Source organism: Entelurus aequoreus, linkage group LG20 (assembly GCF_033978785.1).
Source record: "Entelurus aequoreus isolate RoL-2023_Sb linkage group LG20, RoL_Eaeq_v1.1, whole genome shotgun sequence".
Lineage (NCBI taxonomy): Eukaryota > Metazoa > Chordata > Actinopteri > Syngnathiformes > Syngnathidae > Entelurus > Entelurus aequoreus.
In genome coordinates this window covers 37,063,879-37,090,264 of record NC_084750.1, presented here as the reverse complement: position 1 = coordinate 37,090,264, position 26,386 = coordinate 37,063,879, and the positions used below count along the sequence as shown (strand labels likewise).

Below are 26,386 nucleotides of genomic sequence, written 5' to 3'. Positions count from 1 at the left end.
TTTTGACACACGTAGGTTGTGAGCGCAAGTGCCTCGCGAGGCGCTACTCACTCGTGAGAAGCACCGGAAGGTAACAAAAATTTAGAGGAAAAAAGATGATTGCAAAGCCAAATGTCCCTGTGTGGGAATATTTAGGCTTTATTTATTTATTTATGTTTGTCCTGTCCTGAATATTTTGGCTTTAAACCAAATGAGCAAGATGAGTCCATCACCAGGGACGAACGAGCAAGTATGCCGAATATGTTGGAAGGTGATGGCAACATTAAACTTAAAAAATAAAACACCTTTTTTCTACTGTGGAAAAAGATGTTCAACATTTATTTAATGACATTCATGCTACCAGAGATAGAACGTTTTTTTTAAAGATAATTTTATTTGTATTATTTGTTTCCTTATTTAGGATAATTAAAAGTGATTGGACTTACAATTACAACGGTAAAAAAAAGACAAAATGATACAACTTTATTGCGTTTGAAAGGGTTATTGCATTCACATCATTATTATGCTTAATTTGTTCTAAAAAATATTGTTTATCGCGGACAATAGCAAATTGTTATTACCAGCCCAGGTCCACCACAGGCGGAAGAGTATGTAGTCTTACATTGCTGCGCTGAGGAAGGACAATGTCATTTTTGTTCTATGATACAGGTGCATTATAAATATCGGACAGATAATTATCGGGACGACATGAGGAGATATGGCGTCATACCGGTAAATCCGATAACATTAAAAAAAGCGCTATGATTAAAAAAACAAAAACAAAAACGCTCTAATGGAGGCAACATCACCCGTACTGTGCTGTAGGTGGGTAAGAGTGCTATTATATAGGCCTTTTCTTCTGGTTGTGCTGTCAACGACCTGTCGTAAACTTCCCCTGAGCGCACAGTAAACAAATATGGCGTCCATTGTGTGGGACTTCAGTGTTTCAGAGAAAATTATTTTGCGCGCTATTACCACCAAATGTACTCAAAACATTTCGCGAGAATGGAAAAACATTAAAAAAACAGAGTTTCCACACATCAAACCTTATTAGCTACCTGAAACGCTGGCATTGCTATGACTGTGTTTTGAAAGCCTACAAAGATGCCTGTGATGCAAAAGAAGCTGCCTCAAAACCGGCTGCACAGAAAGGTCTGCACACCCTACAGTTACATATAAATTTAAATAAATAATATATATATAACAAACTTATCTGTATCAGTCTTAAGATGCAGGAAGTTATCTGTATTGGTTTGGAAAAAAAAAATTTTTTCCCTACTTACTTTATAGTTAACTTTTGGTTCCGAAAAATCGTAAGGAATATTATTCTGATTGTGTCAACGAAAAAAAGGAAAGTTAAAGTGAATTTACATTTATCGTAAAATATTGTACTCAGAAAATGGAGAAACACTGATCAACAATAGCTGCCTCTAGGGATGTAATGATAAACGTTAACAAAAAACGCAGAAAAACTCCCTACACAAAGTGATCCGTCTATACTCAGATAAATGCGAGATGATGTGTTTTTTTTCAAAAAGACCTCTAAACAGAAATAATAAACAATAGATTTTATTTTTATGCACTATTCCTTTTAATAAATCTTGTTCTGCAGTAAAAAACAATAAAAGTTAAAGTTAAAGTTAAAGTACCAATGATTGTCACACACACACTAGGTGTGGTGAAATTTGTCCTCTGCATTTGACCCATCCCTTGGTCACCCCCTGGGTGATCAATAAAATTTTAGGCATTAAAACAGACAAACACTGTGTTTCCATTGCAGTTTTTCGCTAAATAAAAGCAATATTTCAAAAATTTCGACAAAGTACATTTGCGACTTTTAGGTGTTTCTACGAAAGGGTGTTTTGGGTCATGAGCCTTAATTCTCTTAAAATCTCACCTCGTGAGACTCCACTTTGAGGAAGATGTTGCAGCCACTGCTGTTGCCGTGATGTCAATAGAAAACGTAGGCAGCAGGTGATCATTCAAAGTCAATGTCCTTACAGCCCCCTTGACATTGTTTGAGCATGTGGGTCTCTCAAAAACCGCCTCACGAGAGCGCCACAATGTTTTAGCGATAATCAAGCGGTTTTTTTTGTTTGTTTTTTTAAATACGGGTGTTTCCATTGCGATATTTAGGTTTTGCGCATTTCTAGGGGTAATAGAAAAAGCAGTTAGTGAAGCAAAAGAAACACCAAACATGCAAAATAGTGAGTTTTTCAACAATGTGTGTACTTATTTTAATTGTTTTTTAAATAACTTGGTCAAAATATTTCAGTGTATGTTTAAGTACTTTTTGAGCACATTCAATAATACAGTGGTAATAATGACAACCGTGATAAGTTTGGTCTGCATAACTGTGATATCAAATTTTCCTCATTACATCCTTAGTTGCATGCATCCTCTATATGGCGTAGGCAAGTGGTTGTCAAACCTCAGTACCACCTCAGAAAACACTTTGCTCTCCAACTACCACCATAATAACCAACATTATAATACAGTAGCGCAGTGGGCCTAAATATTCATTGAAAACAAGGCAGGGGTTTTATTTCACAAGTGTATTTCATAATTTTGGTCACTGCAACATTACATACATTTTGAACAGTAACACTGTGTTTGAATATTTAGTTAAGTTATTCTTTGGCGTACCCACAAGATGGAGCCCGCGTACCACTAGTTTGAGAATCACTGGCGTAGGCAATTTGAAAACAATGCAAACAGACCTGTGCAATAAAATATCATCTTGATATGCCATCATTGATACATATTTGTGAACAATGTTTGAGATAAAACGCACCCTTTGTTTACATAGAAAAGGTTTTAGATATTTAAGTCCAACTCATGAAAGATCGGCGCAAAAACTTAAGTCTTGTGGTTTTATTCTGGTTCAGTGTATATGCGTTATATTACATTAGAGGACAGCTACTCTCACCTGCTTGCCGGGCTGGCTACATTCTCATGATCACTGGGTAGAAGGACAACAGCTTTCCAGAAGATTCTATTGTGCGGCTTGTGGGTATTTTCAGCCACCAAAGCTGGCAGGTCGAGCGGGGACCACACCAACTCTCTGAGACAAACATTAAAAATCAAATAGTACACCTATAATCTCAACGGGATAAAGGACCGAACATACAAAAAGAAACCATGACTTACTCAAGAAGCTGCTGATAGTAGCACTGCACTTTCATTTGGTGGACTGCCAACTGTCTTGTTTTCAAAACCCTGAAAATAAAGACATAATGGAGATTAGGTTTCAGTTTTATCTGAAACAAAGCGGTACTTTTGAAACAGTCCCCGAACAGGTTCTCAAAAAAGGAAAATATACAAATGTTTTCTTTTAACAAAATTTTGTGAGACGCAAGTTGAACAGAACAGCATTTTAAATACTTCCATAATATTAATACCATTACAACGCAGTAATACATTTACCAGTATGAAACAAAAGTAAAACAAAATCATATTTATAGCAGCAGCAATACAGAACACAGCAGCAATTTTAAAGTACTTTTAACGCATACATTTTGCTGTTTTTATGTGCAAACATTCAGCACATTTTAAGCAGGAATTGATAATTGATACACAATACTGGCAATGTTAGATAATAGTGTTAGCTATTTAACCCTAAATGCAGCAGTAGTTCATGAATTGAGCAAAGTTAGGTTAGAACGATTGTGGTGTGGTTAATTTTAGAGTGACTTCATTGTAGAGAATAGCAACAAAACACCCATTTATTTTTTCATCAGTAATTTAAAAGACTGTTTACATATTTGGCAAACTAAATTGCAACATTCAAACATTAAATATATTCATTTAATAAAGTCAAATACAAATGAGGCAAGAGAAATATACCACACTTCTCTTTTTTAAAGCAAATCTGTACAGCAGATATAGGCATCTACATGGACAATATGATTTGCCTGAGTGGCTGGATAGGATATAATTAAATAAAGTTTCAACCTGCTTACTACCGTTTATGTCAGCACCAGTGCCATTATGTTACAAAGTCTCTGTATCTATCCCCAATGCAGAGACACACATTTTAATATTGACGGAGAAAACCAACTGAGTCCACAAAGGAGTAAATAAAGACTGAATACCTGGTGCTGGACAACGATAACTTTCCTCCGTTTCCCAAGTTCACCATCCCACAAGCCAGATCCTCTATGGACTGCTGTGCCGGAGCGCTTGGAGCCAGCGCCTTCAGTTTGAAGCGAGGATCGACAAAGCAAGGAGCCGCTGGAAAGCCTCTCATCTGTCTCTTTAGTTGCCGACGTACTGCTACCACGTCACGCCACCTGGTTGTACAGATGAGGCAGCAAAAGAAACGAGGAAGTTACTATTAAACCTCATCATACAAATTATTTGTGTTTTCAACTTACAAACACTAAATTTTGCCTGGAGTTAAAGCAAACAGCCCGAATTTAGTACTACCAGTATTATCACAATATTTGATCCAATTACTCCAAGTCATGCGTTTTTTCACCTACCTTTGGATGTATTTGTGAGCCCGTTGCAGCGCAGACGTGAGAATTTCTTCAACCAGCAGAGCAATGTCCGCTTTTAAAGTCTCCTCAATTAGACCAGTGCAGACCTCTTGAGAACATTTAGCCACACATTGGGCTTTCTCATTCAATGCCTGCCTAATAAGGAACAAATATTTATGTGTGTTATCCACAAAACGTCATTTAACACTCAAATCCGAAGAGTTTAAAACACTTTTGTACTAAGCCTTACTGGAACACTGTGGTGGCAATCTCCTTGATAGTCTCATCCAAGACTTCTAGCATGATCTCTGTGTACAAATTAAGGCGAAACATGGCCACGAAGGCCTCATGTTCCTGTTTCCTTCTGGAAAAGACGTACAATAGACATTATTGTGCGCACACCCAAACACACTCACTACCTCACAAAAGTGAGTATACACCTCACATTGCTCTGAATATTGACAAAATTGAAATTTGATACAATGTATCAAAATCACATGCGTGGCGAAGTTGGTAGAGTGGCCGTGGCAGCAATCGGAGGGCTGCTGGTTACTGGGGTTAAATCCCCACCTTCTATCATCCTAGTCACGTCCGTTGTGTCCTTGGGCAAGACACTTCAACCTTGCTCCTGATGGGTGCTGGTTAACGCCTTGCATGGCAGCTCCCGCCATCAGTGTGTGAATAGGTGAATGTGGAAATACTGTCAAAGCGCTTTGAGTACCTTGAAGGTAGAAAAGCGCTATACAAGTATAATCCATTTATCATTTATTTTTAAATATAAAAATTAGGAGTGTGCTCACTTTTGTGAGGTTGCTTTGTATATAGTTCTGACCCAGTGTAAATTTTATAAAATAATAAATACATTCAAATTGGGCACCCAATACTTTATTGCATTTTAGGAGGGTTACATCCCGGAGAAATTGTTAAAAAAAAAAAACCTGCAGGGGTAAAATTCTTGAGGCGTTCAAGCCCATGATGAATGGATGTACATTTTTTACCTCAACTATATAAACGTACCTTGCTTCCTCAATCTTGCGTTTCTCTTCAGCAACACGCTCCTGTTCCAGATGGAGCTCAGAAGAAGACAATTCTTCCAGCAGTCGTCCTAAAACGTCACTCAGTAGTGCCTCCGACTGCACGCTGCTCTCACTGCAGAGAGACCAGAGGTATTAGCATTTCACAGCCAATGACATTGATGAACGACAAGACAAACAAACATCTGGCACTGTCAGTTTTACTTGGGTGTTAAAAGGGACCTATTATGCAAAACCAACTTTTCTTACCTATTGGTACCTGCTTTTGTGTATTTGGGATCCGCATAAGTCCTGAAAATTTTAAATAAACCCCGAAGGCATGGCGGAAATATTTATAAAACAATCTTGCCTTTCTTCATACTTATTCCTAACGAGTCATTTGGAATTTGCCTTGATTGTGATGTTTTTCCCGAGTGTGACGTCAGCGGATATCTCCATACATGGTAGAAATTTACCCTAAGAGCCTTGTGCGAGTCCGCCATTTTACTCCGTCGCTGTAGTCTATAAGTTATTTATTTTTGTCTATTGTCTTGTTGTGGAGCAGACTGGCTCGTACATGCACATGCATGTACTGTAGCCATGTCTTAAAACAAATTAGATTATAGTCCGAACGTATATCCATCAGTAGACTACATATGAAAGCACTAAAACTACAACATGGATGACGAGAAAAGCTGCAGTCGAATTGGAGGCACGTACATAAGACCGCCCAGTAAACAGGGAAGAGATGGTCAGAAAGCGTTTTGAAGATGGTCTGTAAGTGTTTTAAATGTAGAAGAATAATCATAATATGACCCCTTTAAAACACAATTTTTACCCGTGAAGTTGCACAATAATTGTAATAACATTAACTATAAACTTACACTAGTGCTGTTGTGACATAACAAGCACCATCAGCAGCTACCTCCCTTGCGGATATCCCAACTATTTCTTCAATCAAGCAGTCCACTTCAGCCATGATGTCCTGGTGATACCAACATTTGGCAGACAAGAAAAAGACAATGGCATCAAAAGTGTTTCATGAACTACGTTAACACAAAGTACGAGCAAGACCTCTTCGCTGAACACTGGCTGAGGTGGGGGTGGAGGCGACGGCGATTTGACTTGGGGAGGCTGTGATATTGGCTGGAAGGGCTGCTGAGCATCTGCAGGGAGCGCCAAACTGTGAAAGGAATCGCCTGACTTTTCCGTATTATCTGAAACAGCTGGTTGCATCTCAAAAACATATGGGATTTCTGGAGGCCTGGGTGGGGAGACCTGCGGCTGCAATTCAACACTGGGCGGGGCTGTAACCTCCACTCTGGCAATGGCTGCAAAATAGACAAATAGTATTAAGACATGACAACATACAGTGGAATCTCTATCATCAAATGCTTCAAAATAACTAAACTTTTCTGGAAAATACTTTGATGGCTAAGTCTCCATGTTATGCAAGAAATCAGCTGAGTGAGGATCCCAAAGACCACAAGCGCATTTTGCATTTCCTTTTGTTTTAATTCTCTTAAAGGGAAATGTGTGTAGTCAAAATGTAATGGATCGCTGTGCAAATATTCAACGTTACTTCATGTTTTTAAACCGAAAATGAAGTTATTGACTCACGTCAGTGGTGCATGCCTGCGCCTTATAATACACATGGCCGATTCAAAAAACATTCATGATATGTCACAATTTGTGCGCTGATTTTAAAGATAATATTCACATCATTGCACATCTATTATCTCACTATATTATTGTGTCGAAGGGTGTTGCCGCTGCAGTATCCAGTATGCATTGCAGACACTCTCTAAATATCACTTAAAGTTGTGTTTGTTGTTAAACGCTTAGTCGTTATAACCCACATAGAATGCTAGATAATTGTTGCTGTGTATTAAATTACCAGTTATGTGTTTTGATGTTTAATTTTTTGCATGTGAGTCAGACTGTCATTCAGCAAACTAGTTGCTTGCAAATTCTCTTTTCACAGAACGTTGTTATACATACAACTTAAGTCAATAAACATCAGTGCCCAGAATGAAATATGGCATATGGATGACTTAATACCTTTAAATGGATTTGGAGCAGGCTCAGCCATTATGCCCTCTCCTCTGAACTTGTTCTGGGCGTCAAAGCTACAGACGGGTACATGCTGAGGAGGGTTGGGGAGGGTGCCTCCATTCACCAACTCTCCAGTCAATGTTGATCTTTTAGCTAGAATGATGTCTGACTTCTTCTGGGACAGCAGCTCCGGCTCCTGATAGGCTATCCGATTCAGATCGACCAAACTGTCAACAAAACGTTAAAGTCATTCAAGTGCACAATAATATATTTCAGGTTGATTGCATTACAACACAAGTGATAATTCATTACCAAGCGCTGTTGTGATGAGTCATTCTTTGTTTATAGGAAATGATTCAAAAAACACACAAAAAACTGGAAATGACAATAACATAACAAAACTGCAAAAAAAATCAAGGCACTCACTTCTTCAGTTAAACTTTAAATATATATAAATATATATATATTTACAGCATGTCTTAAAGGACTTGTAATCTTCCCATGGAAAATTGTAAATTCCCTTATTGTTTATGATACAACATAAAGTCTAACCTGTGTTAGTAGCAACATGGCTATAGCAGCAACAAAAATGTCTCATTCAGCGAAAAGTAATGCAGAAACCTTGTTTATGGTACGGCGTGGCGCGGTTGGTAGAGTGGCCGTGCCAGGAACCTGAGGGTTCCTGGTTCAATCCCCACCTTCTACCAACTTCGTCAGGTCCGTTGTGTCCTTGAGCAAGACACTTCACCCTTGCTCCTGATGGGTCGTGGTTAGGGCCTTGCATGGCAGCTCCCTCCATCAGTGTGTGAATGTGTGTGTGAATGGGTGAATGTGGAAATAGTGTCAAAGAGCTTTGAGTACCTTGAAGGTAGAAAAGCGCTGTACAAGTATAACCCATTATTTATAGCAGCCACCTGTTTAACGTGCCATTGGCCACTTATTTTGCATCCCAGGATAGTTTTTTTGCACCGTATAGCGGGCACTAGTATCAAAACTTGCTACGATATGAAAGGTCTTGTGGTTTCTTCCTTAGACTTAGACTTCCTTTATTGTCATTCAAATTTGAACTTTACTGTACAGCTAAGAACGAAATTTCGTTGCATTAGTTCCATCGTGATGTTTAAGGTTTCTTACCAGAAGTGACCTTTGGTGGAAACGCCCCGTGCTTGTCTTTGATGGCCGTGCCCCCTAGTTAGCCAGATAGCCTGGCGGCACGGCATTTAACAATGATCCTCGCCTGCTATGTACTACGGACATTCGCATATGAGGCAACCCAGGCGGGCGGAGCTATGCATACAACATTTACTCCTACATACACACCTGAGACAACAAGCACTTTCCCTCAACTTTTCTATTCAGTTGTATATCTACCAGGTACTATCGATAATAATTACGGTTCTGGTCTAATATCAAGACTTCTGGTTAGGTACTAACAAGTACCAACACTGTAAGTGTTAATGACTTGTTAATGATCGTGGATTAGTTCCTTTGTTATGCAAATTAAACATGACATTTCGGTGCTAATACACATTGCAGCACTGTTATTTAGGTAACATTGTTGTATGATTGTAATGTTTAAGTGCTAGCTGACATGCTAACAAATTTAGGTTGAAGCTAAACTCAACCTACATGTACATATTAAGCTAAAACAATCTTATTTCTTTATCATTTATTTTAGATACCAGACCGATATCAAACTTTCAGACAGACGCCAAATAGCAGAAAGACAGGAAGTGTACAAATCTGACAGCAAGGTGTCCCAGCAAAGCCCCATTAAACATCTTGCAGTCCTAACTCTAACTCTATTTCTATCACCCAATCACACACGCTAGAATAAACACATGTAAATCAAGTTGACCGCAAATTCTATAGTGGCTGCTTTTGCACTTTCCTTGAGTGGTCGCTATAGACAGGTTAGACTGTACTGTATGTACTCTAAATGTTTTCAACTAAACAATGATAGCAAATGGAACTGTTTAAGATGTAGCCATAACGGAACATCACAAACACTCACCCATCATTGACGTTCAGGTTGTACTGCTGGATGAAGTCAATTGCTTCTGTCGTACTGCGGAACATTAATATACGACAAATGTCTTCCACTGGAAAAGCGGTTGACCGTGGACCCACAGTGTGCGCGATATTCAGTGTCTTCAATGCCTTTGCTCTGACCTGCACCAACATATTCAGAAAATTACTAGGACTAAACATCATAAGCATATATGTAAAATTAGCTACAACGATGTGGTTTTCCAACAATATTTATTGTTGATTTTTACATAAAGAACGGGAACTGACAATAGGAAAATAAACTGAACATGATATAAACGCATAAAAGATAGGACAAATAATTTAAATTGACAACTAAACAGTTTCAAAACCCTTTTCTTTGCAGTTTTTTATACAATACTAGATTTGATTTGACACGCACGAGAAGAGTTGAGCAGCGGATAAACAAACACGACTGTAAATAAAAGTTGACCTGTGTAAGTTACGAGCGTTCATCAAAACAATCCAATAATAGACCTGGGGCCAGTACTACAAAGCAAGTTTAACTTATTCATGGTAGAGCAGCTGTCCAGGTACTTGAGGGTTCCTGGCGCGAATGCAGCTTCTGCCTTCACTGCCGTTGTGTCCTTGAGCAAGACACTTCACCTACCTTGCTCCCAGTGCCACTCAAACTGGTGTATGGTTGTGAATAATGTTTAGTGGCGGTCGAAGAGGCCGTTGGCGCAAATTAGCAGCCACGTTTCCGTCAAATCTAGCCCAGGGCAGCTGTGGCTACAAATGTGTCATCAAAGTGTGAATGTGGACTGAATGAACGAGGGGATTTCAGTGTTGTACGCTTTCAGCCACAAAAAAACAACTATTTACATCTAAACCATAATTACTATTCTCTTTTTTGTTTTGGCGGCTTAACTTAGGCCTACATTAAAAACTTGGGATAAACGGTACTAAGAAGCCGGATAACAATTTGATTAGTTGAGTCACCATTTACTAGTCTTGTCATGAGAGAGTTCACTTAAGAGGGCCATTGTTAGCAATCACAAACATGACCAACATACCAAGATATTCTGGATAAGGAAAAACTCTGCATTGTCCATATAAAAATGTGTCGGGATCTATCGAGGAGCCCAATATAGAGTAAATGCTTTCATTTGTAACATTTTATAAGAATATCATTGCAATAAAACATTAGAACTAGAAAAAATAACGTACTGACCTGATTGAAATATATGTGTAGGAGGCAACTGGCCAGGTACGATGCTTTTTTCACCAGCTTAAAGAAACGCACAAAGTTGTTGCTGTTGAGTGCGGCGAATGCTTGCACTGCAAAATGCACTTCAGAAGAGTTGCGCACTTCTTCACGTAATTGTTGGACTTGCCTGCCCAGACAAGAAGGAAGAAGTTATTTGATATATGTGGGTTAAGCACTTGATGTGGGGTCAAATATTTTCGTAAATATGATTTTGAGAACTGACCGCAGGATATCACCGTCATTGAGATTTAGCAGCACACTGTACTGGCGGAACTCAGCCTCTCCAGGGCAGTAGATGTTACGGTCCTTAAGGTCCTCATACATTTCTTTAAGGCTCTGGAGGCACTTTGTCAGGTTCTCATTGTTGATCTTAGGCTCAAAGACAGACATCGGCTGTTCGCAGAGGTGGTGAGAGCAGTGGATGTGAAAGCGTGTACACTTCTCTATTAGTGAGACTGTGTGTGGGCAGCACAGACGCTGCTGGGTGATGTCCTGTTGTCGAGAGAAGACATGCTCAGTTGTGAGATTAGTTTGAAAGCGTTTCAGCCTGAGTATAAATTGGGAATGTCTATGTTATCGATGCTACACTTTTTTATAAAATAACATATTGTATCATAATAATATCCATCTGGGTATAAAGATGCAGTGTGTGACAATAGTTCATTAGGTTCTCATCAGTTAGCTCAGCTGATCTAAATAACATCCTACCTTTCGGATGGCACGGGTCCTGTTCCAGAAAAAATCATACCAATCCTGCAAGTTGTCGTGACACTGGTCAATGACCTGGGTGACCAGATAATCCATGGTCATACTGAGCACTGTCAGGGGGCGTAGCTCATGGGGAAGGGGCTCCTCCTGGTCAGCTGATGAACGACTGTACTCTTTGATGGCTGCTGCATGATTCACCTGTATGTGATGTGTGAACAGAAATCAACTATTGGCCATTTATATGAAAGGGGACGTATGAGGATTTTCCTCTTTTTCAGACTCATAAATGTTGTTACAATGTTGGATAATCGTGTTAAACAATGCCAAAAAAACAAATCATATGGTGCAAGGACATGAGTGTGAGCTTGCACGTTGTTTTGAATGCCTCTTAGCGCTGTTTTTTTTGCATCATTTTTAACAGTGGGCCATTATTGCCGTCACAAATTGATGGACGTACTTATACGGGCATGCATCCTTGTACATGCTGTCGGCCAGCTTTACTCGCTCTGCTGAGCAGAGACTGCTGCCTGGAGCCGTGCGTGTTATTTCTTCTCGTCTCATGCCCTCTTGCCTGGGCTAATAAAATAAACACTTTTGTGTTTAAATGCCCACGGCATCTTACGCAGGACTGTTTGTCAACATGGGCTAGCCTAGTCAGACACTAAATTAGCAGCTAAACTCAAGACAAAAAAGACGGCATCGTAGCCACATTACTACTTGGTTTGTGGAAACAAGAAAAGGTACAATTAAGTATGAATTTAATCTAATTGTGGCTAAATGCAGATTTTTTTTTGATGCGGCATTGTGCACCACAAACGGTGTACCTAATTTTGTAACAACTTTATGTAATTATTGTTTATTAAATCTATTTTTGACTGTGTCTGAAAAAATAAATAGCAGTGATGTTCGTCTTCAATATTTTAAGCAGTGTGCTTTTTTAAAAGATAAATTGCTACATTTGCATAGGATGGGGCCTAGAGGATTACATTTGCAATCTAAAAGGGAACACCTCCACGCACAAACTGACAGATGCAGAAAGTGAGTTAAAAATGTGACAAAGGAGTAAAATTTACACCAAAGCATAACCAATACAAACTATCTACATCACAAGGAAGTGTGTTAAATATAGATTAAAAATGATCAAAAGTCCCTTTTTAGAATTTACATATGTGTTCATTACTTTCTCAATAAATTATGATACGGTAGAGTTGAATACAATTACAGTTGAACCTCTAAGACAGGCCTAGCCAACGCTGTGTGTGGTTCGTGGGCACATGGTCACACACACACAAATAGGTAATTTGTAGTTCCAAACATGCTTGTTTTGCCTTATGTGGTTTTTAATTTTGACAATGTGTCATGGATTATTACGCAAATTTGACATTTATTTAATTAAATGATTTGAAATATACATCGTTAAGCGCAGCCCTGTGGGGAAACACTTTTGTAATGATTAGTTTTTAAAAGGTTAGGTCAAACAAGTATCCCTTCAAAAGGGTTATTATGTTTCAAGTAGCTCTAGGGTTGCAAACCCCTTGCTCTAAGGCAGTCCTTCTCAAAAAGTACATGCTTTATCAGTATTATGCTTCAAAAAGCTGTGCAAAATGTGGTCATTGTAGCCATTAACCCTGACTTCCTCCTTTTGATAAAAACCCCCCCCAGCACATTTTATCCATTTTTGTTTTGTCGGTTAAAGTGTTTTATTTGTTGTGCTCCTGAGATAATGTTGCTGATCCATTTGAATGTATTATTATTTATTGAGTTTACTTAATTGAATTTTTCAGTATCAAATGGTTTGAAACTGTCAAAAGTGTTTAGCTTAAATAAGGGTACGTTTTTTTAATTTCCGGCAAATTGATGCACTAAATATTTTCTGTGTCAAATTAGACAAAAAAAAACAATGCTGTTAAAAATATTCTTTATAATAAGTTATTTGTTTTACATAATGTTAATAAGGATATAATGTTATGCAGAGGCGTACTTAAAGGCCTACTGAAACCCACTACTACCGACCACGCAGTCTGATAGTTTATATATCAATGATGAAATCTTAACATTATAACACATGCCAATACGGCCGGGTTAACTTATAAAGTGACATTTTAAATTTGCCGCTAAACTTCCGGTTCGAAACGCCTCTGAGGATGACGTATGCGTGTGACGTAGCCCGGCGAACACGGGTATGCCTTCCACATTGAAGCCGATACGAAAAAGCTCTGTTTTCATTTCATAATTCCACAGTATTCTGGACATCTGTGTTCGTGAATCTGTTTCAATCATGTTCATTGCATTATGGAGAAGGAAGCCAAGCAAGCAAAGAAGAAAGTTGTCGGTGCGAAATGGACGTATTTTTCGAACGTAGTCAGCCACAACAGTACACAGCCGGCGCTTCTTTGTTTACATTCCCGAAAGATGCAGTCAAGATGGAAGAACTCGGATAACAGAGACTCTAACCAGGAGGACTTTTGATTTGGATACACAGACGCCTGTAGAGAACTGGGACAACACAGACTCTTACCAGGATTACTTTGATTTGGATGACAAAGACGCAGACGTGCTACTGTGAGTATGCAGCTTTGGCTTTTTTTTGCGTATGTACGTAAATTTTTTAAAATATATAAGCTTTATGAACCTTGGGTTAGGTGAACGGTCTTTTGGGCTGAGTGATTGTGTGTGTTGATCATGTGTTTGAATTGTATTGGCGTGTTCTATGGAGCTAGGAGCTAGCAGAGGAGCTAGGAGCTAGCATAAAACGTACCGTACCGTAAGTGCGCGTCACGTACGTAACTTTTTAAAAATATATAAGCTTTATGAACCTTGGGTTAGGTGAACGGTCTTTTGGGCTGAGTGATTGTGTGTGTTGATCAGGTGTTTGAATTGTATTGGCGTGTTCTATGGAGCTAGGAGCTAGCAGAGGAGCTAGGAGCTAGCATAACAAACACGCAGGTGTTATTATGCAGGATTAATTTGTGGCATATTAAATATAAGCCTGGTTGTGTTGTGGCTAATAGAGTATATATATGTCTTGTGTTTATTTACTGTTGTAGTCATTCCCAGCTGAATATCAGGTACCGTGAGTATGCAGCCTTGGCTGCTAAACATTCGATAACTTGACCGTATGTGCGCGTCACGTACGTAACTTTTTAAAAATATATAAGCTTTATGAACCTTGGGTTAGGTAAACGGTCTTTTGGGCTGAGTGATTGTGTGTGTTGATCAGGTGTTTGAATTGTATTGGCGTGTTCTATGGAGCTAGGAGCTAGCAGAGGAGCTAGGAGCTAGCATAACAAACACGCAGGTGTTTTTATGCAGGATTAATTTGTGGCATATTAAATATAAGCCTGGTTGTGTTGTGGCTAATAGAGTATATATATGTCTTGTGTTTATTTACTGTTGTAGTCATTCCCAGCTGAATATCAGGTCACCCCCGGCTCTCACAGCATCTTCCCTATCTGAATAGCTTCAACTCCCCACTAGTCCTTCACTTGCACTTTACTCATCCACAAATCTTTCATCCTCGCTCAAATTAATGGGGAAATTGTCACTTTCTCGGTCCGAATCTCTCTCACTTCATGCGGCCATCATTGTAAACAATAGGGAACTTTGCGTATATGTTCAACTGACTACGTCACGCTACTTCCGGTAGGTGCAAGCCTTTTTTTTATCAGATACCAAAAGTTGCAATCTTTATCGTCGTTGTTCTATACTAAATCCTTTCAGCAAAAATATGGCAATATCGCGAAATGATCAAGTATGACACATAGAATAGATCTGCTATCCCCGTTTAAATAAAAAAAATTCATTTCAGTAGGCCTTTAAAACAATTTTATAGACAATTTATACTATTTATAATGACAGTGGAAGGGGGATTGTGAAATGCTTCCTGGTAGATGCTAAAATGATTGAGAAGCACTGCTACAAAGTGATAAAATTTATAATTTACCAAATTTGGGGGTAAAACGCACATTTGAAGTCACGCCAGGCGTGAAAGTGTGATATCACTTCGGACATTGCACAACACCTCAATGTGCCTTACAGAACATTACTGTGTTTCGCCTTTTCTTTCAATTTTTTTAGTTACACAAGGATTGAATACTTTTATTTAGCCTTACTTGGCATCAATGGTGGGGTGTTTTATGGTTTAAGTGACAGTTTCATTAGAATGACAGTTTGACCCTGGAAGTGAATATTACCTCCGCCAAGAGATTAAAGGGGAACTGCACTTTTTTTGGAATTTTGCCTATCGTTTGCAATCATTATGAAAGACATGACAACGAATGTATTTTTTTTAATGCATTCTAACTCGTAAATAAACATAAATAAAAGTCAGCTTAAATCGGAGCCAATGGGAGATCCTCTATTCCGCCCATAAAACCCAATAAATAACCATCAACAATACTCCATTTACATTTTGTGACTTGAATATTAACCTAGTAATAGTGATATTGTTATTATAAGCTCTAATACACACAAACTATTTAAAGCGGAGCCGTGATCACAAGCTTGCGTGCCAATGTGGACATGATCGACTGATGAGCTGCTTCCTCGTTTCCTTGCTCGTCCAACTTTATTCTAGATTATAAATCATGCCTCTCGCCTGGATAGTAGAAGAATGAGGACGTAATCTGACAGGTGAGTACACTTTGACAGCCAATTTAGACACGGAGAGAACGACACGCTTGAGACGCTTTGGTTCTGCCCCCCTTTTTTCGAGAGGATTATGAGTCATTCTTTATCTAAATGGCAATATATGGCCATCCTCGCTGTCGGCATCCTAATGACAGCAGACCTTGTACAGTAAGTGATGTTTTATTGTGTTTGTTGGCTCTAATAAAGTCTGCAGTGAGGAGTAATCAGTGATGTTGTAAAAAAAAAAAAGTGAACGTCGTTATGCGTTTTGTTTAATTATTACACCACATATGCTTAAAATGAGCAAAATACGTAAATATTAAATGTTATTAGAAATGTGCCTGTTACTACATTACATATACACTTACATCATGTATATAAAATCTTAATGGCGGTATTCTGGATGTTTTAAGGGCTTTATAGGCAGACTAGAACGGCTCCCATAAGCTCCATTGTAAGCAGACTTTTGATTGCATTAATTTACTATTTAGAATGCATTAAAAAAATACATCCGTCATCATGTCTTTCATAATGATTGTGAACGTTAGGCAACATTCCAGAAAAAGTGTAGTTCCCCTTAAGTATTTGTTGGGGTTTGTCAGTTTGCAAAATAATTTAAAAAGTGATGGGAGGATTTTAATTATACATTCAGGAAATGTCAAAAAATGGGATAAGGAACATATGTTTCAATTTTGGGGGTTATACAAAGCTTTTCTACAAGGTTACTTTACATTTATGTTATAAAGCTACACTTTTCTATGTGTATGCTAGCAGCCCTGCCTCCACCTACAGAGACAAAGAAAGGATGACTGATAAGAGGGTTCACTCTGTTTATTTAATTTCGCTATAGAACATATGCGTCCAGTTTCTGGCACTGATGCAAAGAGTGAACCCTCCTACAGCCCGTTGGGAAGCGAAAGACAACAAAATTAAGACGCATGAACTTGGCTATTTCATTTATCCTTTGATTTGCTGGTGTTTGTCTGTCTGTCTGTTACAGTAGACGACAACACTGCTCAAAAACTTATTGGCGGACTTTGATAAAACTTTCAAGAAATCTCAGAAAAGGATTGTATTTGACTGTAAAGATTCTGCTGTATTCTAAAACACACAAAACAAATAAAAATGACAAATTACCATTTCTGTGTTCGCATGAACTTCATACATGCTCAGCTGGTTTCTCGTTTCCCTCATGTATCGCTCCTTCTCGGGACACATGTCAGGACACGTTCCCACAAACACCTTTGTGAGGTCCATGTCTGCGTTTTTGGTTCGATCTAGTGAACAAAAGTGAAGGCTTGACATTTTTATTTTGCTTGTGGTTCATAGCCGCTCCAAACAATACCTTAATCTAGTGCAAGGGTGCCCAAACCCCAACATGCAGCTTTGTTTTTGTTCTTATAGGCACTCAGCATATTGTCAAAAAAATAAATGCATTCATTATTAATGACTTGTATTGTTAGATATCACACTAATTTGCTTTTTAATTTACAACACTAGGATGTGGGTGTTTTGTTTGGATAGCTTAACATATTAAGTAATCTACATAGGATTGATTTTAGCATCTTTAAAGCACAAAATGTTTCAACTTGTTCTGTGACAAGTCTGAACACCCTTGGGCTAGACTCTAGTGCGGGGGTCGGCAACGTGCGGCTCTTTAGCTCCGCCCTAGTGGCTCCCTGGAGCTTTTTAAAAAATGCATGAAAATTTAAAAATATGAGGAAAAAAGTAAATTTTTATTTTAATGTGGTTTCTGTGGAAGGACACACATGACACAAACCTTCCTTATTGTTAGAAATCCAACTGTTTATATTAAACATGCTTCACTGATGAGAGTATTTGGTGAACGCCGTTTTGTCCTACTAATTTTGGCGGTCCTTGAACTTACCGTACTTTGTTTACATGTGCCACTTTCCCAGAGTTGCCAAAGAAACACGTATTTTATGCACAAACGTGAGCTTTGTTGATGTTATTGACTTGTTGGAGTGTTAATCAGGCATATTTGGTCAGTGCTTGACTGCAAGCTAATCAATGCTGTCATGCTATTTAGGCTAGCTGTATGTTCATATTGCATCATCATGTCCAGTTTGTAGGTATATCTGAGCTCATTTAATTTCCTTTACTTATGTCTAATGTGTATTTAATTTATATTTGCATTGTATTGGCCTTTCCAAACTTCCCCAGGTTCTAAACCAAAGGCCGTGGGCTGAGCCAGGAAAGGTGGTGCACTTTCATACGCACTTCACACACCAACTTAAATCTCTCAAAAAATACCTTTATTTGCAAAAAGGTCTTCTTTCCAACAGTCCATCCAACGTTAACAAAAACAACTTCAACTGCATACAAAGCTATAAACAAAACTAAGGCTCAAGTGTTGCGTAAGAAGTGGTCAAAACTGTTTTCACCGCCAGTCTCTCAACCCCACATTTGTCCAATCAGTTTCACCTGTGCACCACTATATGCTCTTGTCACAGGTAATGTAAATGACAGTTTCTAATTAAAAACATTTATAATTTAACTTAATATATGCAGTACTAGAGAAATATAAATACCACAAAAATGGCTACCAAAACCATAATGACCAACACAAAGTGCAGTAGCGCAGTAGGCCCAAGTATCCATCAAACACCACCACAATGACCAACACCAAAGTGCAGTAGCGCAGTAGGCCCAAGTATACATCAAACACCACCACAATGACCAACACCAAAGTGCAGTAGCGCAGTAGGCCCAAGTATCCATCAAACACCACCACAATGACCAACACCAAAGTGCAGTAGCGCAGTAGGCCCAAGTATTCATCAAAATACAAATAATTAATTTAACTTAATATATGCAGGACTACAGAAATATAAATAACACAAATGGCTACCACATGCATGTCTCATGACACATTTACTCTATGTAATATTGGCTGCATTTCTGATAGTGTTTGTGTGCCAATATAGACCACAGCAAATGTTACTCAGCTTGCAAATATTGTAATAAATCCATTAGAAGAAAACAACCTGCCATTTCCTTTAACTTGGACACACACATCTATACCTTTGGCCATTCTAAACCAGTAATTTCCAGGCGTTATCTCACCCTCCTAGAAGCCTCCGTTTTACTAATGTTTTCCAATTATGTAAAAATGTGTAGAATAAATATTACATTTGAACATTTCTGTCAACGAAGATTTGCATCAGCCTGCGACACAGATTTATTGTGATATTAGACTAATATAGCTAATAAAGACTCTTACATCATGTGTTGCCATCATTATAACACTTATATGAGGCTTCTATTTTTTTGCGGATCCAGACAGATGTTTTTTGTATTTTTACAATATGGCTCTTTCAACATTTTGCATTGCCGACCCATGCTCTAGTGGATAGATGGTAGCCATACCTTGACGCAAAATTTTGTCCCTCTGTTCAAGCAGGCGGTACTTGTCCTCGGATGTTTCAGCCATGACGCCGATAAGGGAGAGAATAGCGGAGGGACCAACACACTTGGTACTTTGCATCTCCATGACGTTCTCTTTCTGGTGTTCAGTGTCAAACTGGACAGACCTGGTCAACAATGGTTTCTTCACAACTGAGCTGTCAGACAAATGAAAGACAAATATCTTTTGCTGCATTTCCTAGATGTAGACCAATGATACTGATGGTCCAACTTTATTGCTCTTCACATAAAATAAATACTTTGGCGATCGTAGTCTAGCAGAAATAATCTTTAAGGAAGAGGAGAGACTAGGAGAGTGCCTTAAGAGAACAAAGTAATGTATAGTTACTACGTGACTATTATTGTGACACGCCAGAAATCTGCGTTCAAAGAACTCTGGCTTATTAGTGATTCCCAGAGCCCAATAAAAGTCTGCAGGCTTTAGAGCGTTTTCTATTCGCGCTACAGTATTCTGGAATGCCCTACCGGTAACAGAGATGCTACCTCAGTAGAAGCGTTTAAGTCCCATCTTTAAACTCATTTGTATACGCTAGCCTTTAAATAGACTCCTTTTTTGGACCAATTGATCTGATGTTTGTCTTTTCTTCTCTGCCCCCCTTTCCTGCGTGGAGTGGTTATCAGGTGACCACGGATCAGCCTCCACGGATGCGGCACTAGCTGTTCAAAGTCGGGACCCAGGATGGACCACTCCTCTTTGCATCAGTTGGTGACGTCTCTACACTGCTGACTTGTCCCCTTTCATGATGATCCCCTGCTGGTCTACCAATGGACTGGACTTTCACATGAAGTCGGGACCTGGGGTGACCATTCCTTATGCATCAGTTGGTGACGTCTCTGCGCCGCGACGTGTCTACATGAGGTTCCCCTGTTGGCCCCACTATGGACTTGCCTCTCAGAATATTAACTGTATCCACTCGGCATCCACTGCACCAGTAACCCAGGGGGGTCCCTTTCAAGGTTTCTTGTTTTCCCATTGGGTTGAGTCTCTTTTTTGCCCTTATATGGGATCTGGAGGTCATTGTCGCTTGTGCAGCCCTTTGAGACACTTGTGATTATGGGCTAGATTAATAAAATTTGATTGACTGATTGATCAGTCAAAATATACTTTATCATGCCTTATGCCATCTAAAGTTGAACTACTAATTCTGGACTACTGGTCAACCTCTGATTTTTATAGGTTATAAGAGGAAATAATGGAAATAGAAATAATTGTTCGCTAGTCAAACTGGCAATATTAATTCTACTAGGATTAAATAAGATCTGCTTCTTCCTACCCCTTTTCGAACATGTTGAATAAAGAAACTGGAATTTGTGGTGTATCATGTTGTATGCCTGCATGTTTGAAATAAAAACAAACTCAACTCAACTACCCATTTCAATAAAAAAATACTTACTTGAGGCTGAAGGAGCTGCCAGCTGGAGGCCTGAGCACAGGTCTTCTGAGGGGCGAGGAAGCAGCCTTAAAACTTGTGTCCTCTTTTGCGCCCTCTAGCTCATTTTGTCCAGATGTGGGTCTGCTACTTTTATCTCCTGGACCTAATTAATGCACAGGACAAATACGCACCAGCTTAGTGTCTGCCTGCCTATGTTTTATTACAAAAGGAGCATACATTTAAATAAATGATTTATCATATTTACTTGATTTCTTTTTCTGCCACAAAAGAAGGAGTTCTTTCCGATGAAGGTATTTTCCTTTTTTCTTTGCCTTTGCCGCGGATGCCTGTGAGAAATTACATTTAAGGAAAACAAAAAGTTAACTAAAGTTGTAAGCTATTAACAAACCATTGTAGTATGATGAGTGGGAATGGATTGGTGATTTGATTTTCACCAAATGCAACACACACACAAGGTAACAATGTCTGTCACCAAGACATGTAAATGAGAGTGAAATGAACAACAAAAAAGTGTTTATAATTGCAATAGCAATGGCAAACACAAAAATGAAGCTCGTATGAACAAAAAGACAAACCAGTCTATCAGATAATTATGATGACATATTGCACAAACAAACAGCATGTGAATGTAAAATTGGTTTTGCTTACATGATTATCAAAGTGCACAGCAGCCATGTTCTTGCCGGGCCGGCAAAAGACTTTGCAGACTTTGCCAAATCGAGCAAAGTGCTTTTCTAATATGTTCCTCTTGTTGAGGGCTGGAGGAATATTTCTGCACTGAATGACAGTGCAGTCAGTAGGAGACATACCACTGAGGCTGTCCAAGCTATCGCTTCGTACACCAGATCTTATAGGAGTCCTCGTTTCAGCCGTCATTTCAGGGGTTTTTGGTGACTCTGAGAAAGATAAGCAGAAGGTCAATTATGGGCAGCAAGCAATATGACTTAATTAGGACTTCAATGCATATGGACCTCTAGTTCACAATGAGTCAACGGCAATATTTGTAGTATTGTATGGCCTCTTCATCAATGCCGCCCTGTGCGCTCGTACATTTTGCAGATGTCGATGCAGATGCCAATGTCTCAAGATTTTGTGATGTTGCGATCAGGCAAATTCTCATTCAATGGAATCCCTTATCGTCTATGGTTTGGTTGCATCCACTTGTGAGAAGTATGAGGGCGCAGCCGTCGCTAAGCACTAAACACAAATCTTTGTTTTCTCCTCACCCTTGCGGCACCCAGATAATGCCATGGAAGGCAATTGCCCGAGTGGCCCATATCTAAAACCAACTTTGCGTATAATGGAGATATATTTTTTTAAACAATTAATTGAGCATTCATGCGCCTCCTAATCAAGAAAATTAGGCCTCAGATGGCATCTTTTTTTTTTTAAAGCCCATGTTAAATGTACTTTTGTGCATCAATCTTTGTAATCAGATTAGAAGGCTTGGCTGTATTTAAAAGTAAACGAGGCAATTCAATCTCTCCAGTGTGACTAGAACAACTGTTTCAAAGAACAGTACAGTGTTTGCAAGGTCATTATTATTATACCTTCACACAAAAAATGTAAATGAGTGTGAAAACTCACCTGACTCTTCAGTCTTTTCTGGCACCACCGAGCTCATGGTTTGTACCCCAAATGTGGTAGCAGTCAGGGGTTCTTCAAGTACTTGGGGCTGATCACTCATCATCTCCTGTGACTTTTGTTGCAGAGTCTCATTCGGCCCCTGTCGAACTGGACTGGACTTGTCTTTTCGAAGTCCACTTAGTGCTCTGGTGAATAAATTAATTGCTGGGGCACGAGACCTTATATTAGGTCTCTTTGGGGGTTGTCTTGGTGAAGATGTTACTGCTGTTTCTTCATCCTCCGCAACAACTTCTGTCACATTGCTTGACAGCTCCTTTGTAGGCTCATCTCTACGTTTCGTACCTTTTCTAAGTGGTGCAAATACATTTGGCTCACCCTCCTGGGCCACCTTATAGTCAAAAGTAGACTCCGCTTTAGATTTAATCTCACCAAAAGATGACGGCTGAACAATACTAGTTCCTGCAGAAAGTTGCGCCGTCTGAGGTTGAAGGGCTTTGGATGAAAAGCTAAAAGTTGGCACAGTTTTGGGTTGGGTGATGGGTGCATTGGTATTGGAACTAGAGGGGACAGCAGGCTGGGAAAATGTGAACTGCAGCGTGCTGGATGGGCCAGTGTTCTTGGCTGTTGTTAACGGGTTGTTTTGGACTGGAAGTGATGGAGCTACAGCAGGCTCAGAGAAACTGAATCCATGCGATCCAGACTTTGCCCCCAATAAGTCAGTGATGGCGCCGCTACTAGCGGTGAAACTTGTTTTCTTCGTGGCGCTGCCAAAAGGTGAGCTGGACATTAAAGAGGTTTGAGGGTTCGTGGGCTCCGAGCTACCACTAAAGATGGGTTTGAAAAGCACTTCATTGGCTGGCTTAAAACTGAATTCAGGTACAAATCCGCTACTCTGGGTGGAAGTAGCACCAAAAACACTGCTGGCCACACTGGTCGTTGATGGCCGGCCAAATAGAGATTGTCCAAAACTCAAAGGCTGATGTTGCACTGAGGAACTTGCGGGACCAGAGAACAGTCCTGACCCTGTGACATTCTGTCCAAAACCTGGGCCCTGACCAAAGACAGAGGGCTGTCCCAATGCAGGTGTTTGTCCAAAACTGGGGTTTGCTCCAGTAACTGCTCCAAAGGTGCTACCGAAGTTGCTAACACCCACTGTAGGCTGACTAAATGCCGGGGTACTACTGGGAAGTGATGTTGCTTTAGTTGATTGTTGCCCAAAGGCAGAGCTCTGTCCAAAAATGCTACTCCCGTGGTTTGAGGGTTGGTTCGTGGCGGACGGTATGCCAAACGCTGATGGCTGAAAAACACCCACATTTTGAGACACACTGCTGGGGGTTTTCTGTTCGAACGACGTGGCGCTCGTCCCTTGCACACCTCCACCTGGTGCACTTCCAAACGGGTTTGGATTCATATCGCAGGTTATATTTCAATGGGTAAACAAGAGTCCGCCTGGATTTCGACAAAGAGAAAAACAGAACCGCGATGGTAACTTTTGCTCGCGTCGCATTCACACGGTTAACGTTCAAATCGTTGAAGTTCTAAAAAAAAACAACTCACAAAGTGACGCTAATGTGTTCGACATGCCGCCGAGTAGGGTCACCAACAGTTGCTTTACCGTACAAAACACAAGTCGCACATCCGCTTCCGGTCTGACGATGTCGTGATGCTGCATTCAAGGCTCCTGGGAAATTTCAAACACCCCACTCGGAGCTGACGAGGTGGAACGTCAAAGCGTTCCTGAGTAAAATGTTATAACTATTTGACGACTAATACATGTTGGAAATATAATGTGGATGGGAGAAAGGGAAATACTCCAAATACCGGGAAGCTGGTGTTGTGCCAAATAGCAGAGGTGGGACCAAGTCATTGCTTTGCAAGTCACAAGTAAGTCTCAAGTCTTTGCCCTCAAGTCTCGAGTCAAGTCCCGAGTCAAGACAAGCAAGTCCCGAGTCAAGTCCAAAGTCAAGACTGGAAAGTCTCAAGTCGAGTCCCAAGTCCTGCATTTTGAGTTTCGAGTCCTTTCAAGTCCTTTTAACCACAGACTAATATTTTTACACAGATTGTGTATGCTTTTAAAACGCTGTATTTATTTATTAAAACAAGTGCATTTGAAATTGCAAGAAAAAAATAGTGCTGACATTGCAATTCATAATAGCACTATTAACAGTAATTTTAATAGTTTACACAATTTTAAACATTTAACTCATTCCTTTACAGAAACACATTTGCAAAAACAAACATTAACATACTATCGGTTGTATTTTATGAAAATAATATTACCACAGAGTTGAGAAGGAGCAAAGATCTTCAATATTTGTATGTGAAAATCACAAGTAAATCTTCTGGGGGAGGATGACCCCCCTACAGGGGTTTGGTTTACAAACTTTCAGCCCCACCTAAAACAAAATTCACCAGCCGCCACTGATTATGATGCATTCTCATTTTAGGCAAAATATAAGACAATACTTTCTTAACAGTATAATTGTAACCAGGAATAAGTCTTCAAGTAACAATATTCAAATACTAACATTGTTGGGTAAAATAGCATTTGGTTTTATTCTGAATGTAGTGAAACAGATTGGTGGTTTTAGCTGATATAAAGACTTCCAGGTGTTTATATATGTTTAAGTATTTGGCAGACGCTTTTATCCAAAGCGACATACATAAAAAATACATACATAACAATCACTGTAAACATGATCATTTAAGGGAAGAATGTAATACAAAATATCAATACAAAGTGTCAAGACAGAATAAACTCTCTGCTGCTGCAGCAACAGAGATACAGTCTATAGGTCCCTAAGATATATAGATATCTAATGTATTCATACATTGTTTATGTAGGATATACACATGTATATATAACTTAATCATATTGTTTCTTCAATTTAAAAATAGTTTACCGTTTTTTCCCCCTTCTCTGGGATTATATTCCCAGTTTTGATCTCGGACGTCTGGTCACTTATAGCGTATAAGAATATTATATTACTGTTAAGCAAACTATGAATAATAAAACTTGCCAAAACATGTGTCCGTTATCATAGCTACACGTATGACAAAAAAACCGCGTGAAAATCAGTGGTATTCAGTGAGGTAAAATGAATTAAATGCGCTGACAGTTCATTGCTCCTGCCAAATGAATTGCACTGAGTGGAGCGGATCACCACTCCAAGATGGCGGCCCCGCGTCTCGTCTGCGCCAGTAGGCAGTAGCGCTCGATGCTGCGTACCCTTAAAACATGTCTATGGTTATAACGTTAGCAGTGAGTTTACAGCCTCACTGATTTAACTACACAGCAAATAAAAGTCATGTTACTTAGCCAATAAACGTTATCTTACATTCAAAACTTACCCTTCTTTGGGCAACTTCAAATGTCGAACGAAGTTGGAAGTTGTTGCGTCTCCGTCTGTAATATTCGAACTGCGTGATTTGCATACGGCAATTCGTTTTTTGTTGACCAAGTCGTAGTTTTTATACCCGAACGAAACCAACTTTGGCATACGTAATTGTTTCTCTCTGCCGCATTGTTTGACAACTCTTGTTCGGTGGTTGTCCTGCAATTTGATTGGATGAATGCTGTGTGATGAATACAACATATAACTAATTTGATTGGCTGTTGTACTGACAGCACACCAGCTGACAGGCAGCACACACGCTGATAGACAGACAGACACGTACAAAATGAAAGATACGGAGCGCTCCCAAATAACTTTTTAAGCTTTGGGTTTTGGGGAAAGTAGCAAGTCATGTCAAGTCAAAAGGCTCAAGTCCAAGTGAAGTCACAAGTCATTGATGTTAAAGTCTAAGTCGAGTTGCAAGTCTCTTTACATTTTG

The 26,386-nt window shown here is 39.4% G+C and overlaps 1 protein-coding gene across 1 annotated transcript in view; it reads right to left on the bottom strand.

Moving 5' to 3' along the window:
- Nucleotides 1-24,265, bottom strand: part of mcm3ap (minichromosome maintenance complex component 3 associated protein) — a 39,753-nt gene extending 15,488 nt beyond the window's left edge. Inside the window, exons 1-20 of the mRNA XM_062030048.1 lie at nucleotides 24,110-24,265; nucleotides 22,553-24,001; nucleotides 21,614-21,861; nucleotides 21,210-21,291; nucleotides 20,966-21,107; nucleotides 19,515-19,708; nucleotides 17,262-17,401; nucleotides 11,496-11,693; nucleotides 11,011-11,279; nucleotides 10,752-10,914; nucleotides 9,543-9,700; nucleotides 7,535-7,755; nucleotides 6,548-6,804; nucleotides 6,358-6,458; nucleotides 5,478-5,609; nucleotides 4,711-4,824; nucleotides 4,464-4,616; nucleotides 4,074-4,271; nucleotides 3,130-3,198; nucleotides 2,909-3,043 (exon numbers count right to left, since the gene is read on the bottom strand). Of these exons, the coding sequence (XP_061886032.1) occupies nucleotides 2,909-3,043; nucleotides 3,130-3,198; nucleotides 4,074-4,271; nucleotides 4,464-4,616; nucleotides 4,711-4,824; nucleotides 5,478-5,609; nucleotides 6,358-6,458; nucleotides 6,548-6,804; nucleotides 7,535-7,755; nucleotides 9,543-9,700; nucleotides 10,752-10,914; nucleotides 11,011-11,279; nucleotides 11,496-11,693; nucleotides 17,262-17,401; nucleotides 19,515-19,708; nucleotides 20,966-21,107; nucleotides 21,210-21,291; nucleotides 21,614-21,861; nucleotides 22,553-23,963 (4,385 nt within the window). The 5' untranslated portion in view covers nucleotides 23,964-24,001; nucleotides 24,110-24,265. The remainder of the gene's footprint in view (nucleotides 1-2,908; nucleotides 3,044-3,129; nucleotides 3,199-4,073; nucleotides 4,272-4,463; nucleotides 4,617-4,710; nucleotides 4,825-5,477; nucleotides 5,610-6,357; nucleotides 6,459-6,547; nucleotides 6,805-7,534; nucleotides 7,756-9,542; nucleotides 9,701-10,751; nucleotides 10,915-11,010; nucleotides 11,280-11,495; nucleotides 11,694-17,261; nucleotides 17,402-19,514; nucleotides 19,709-20,965; nucleotides 21,108-21,209; nucleotides 21,292-21,613; nucleotides 21,862-22,552; nucleotides 24,002-24,109) is intronic.
- Nucleotides 24,266-26,386: the final 2,121 nt, after the last annotated feature.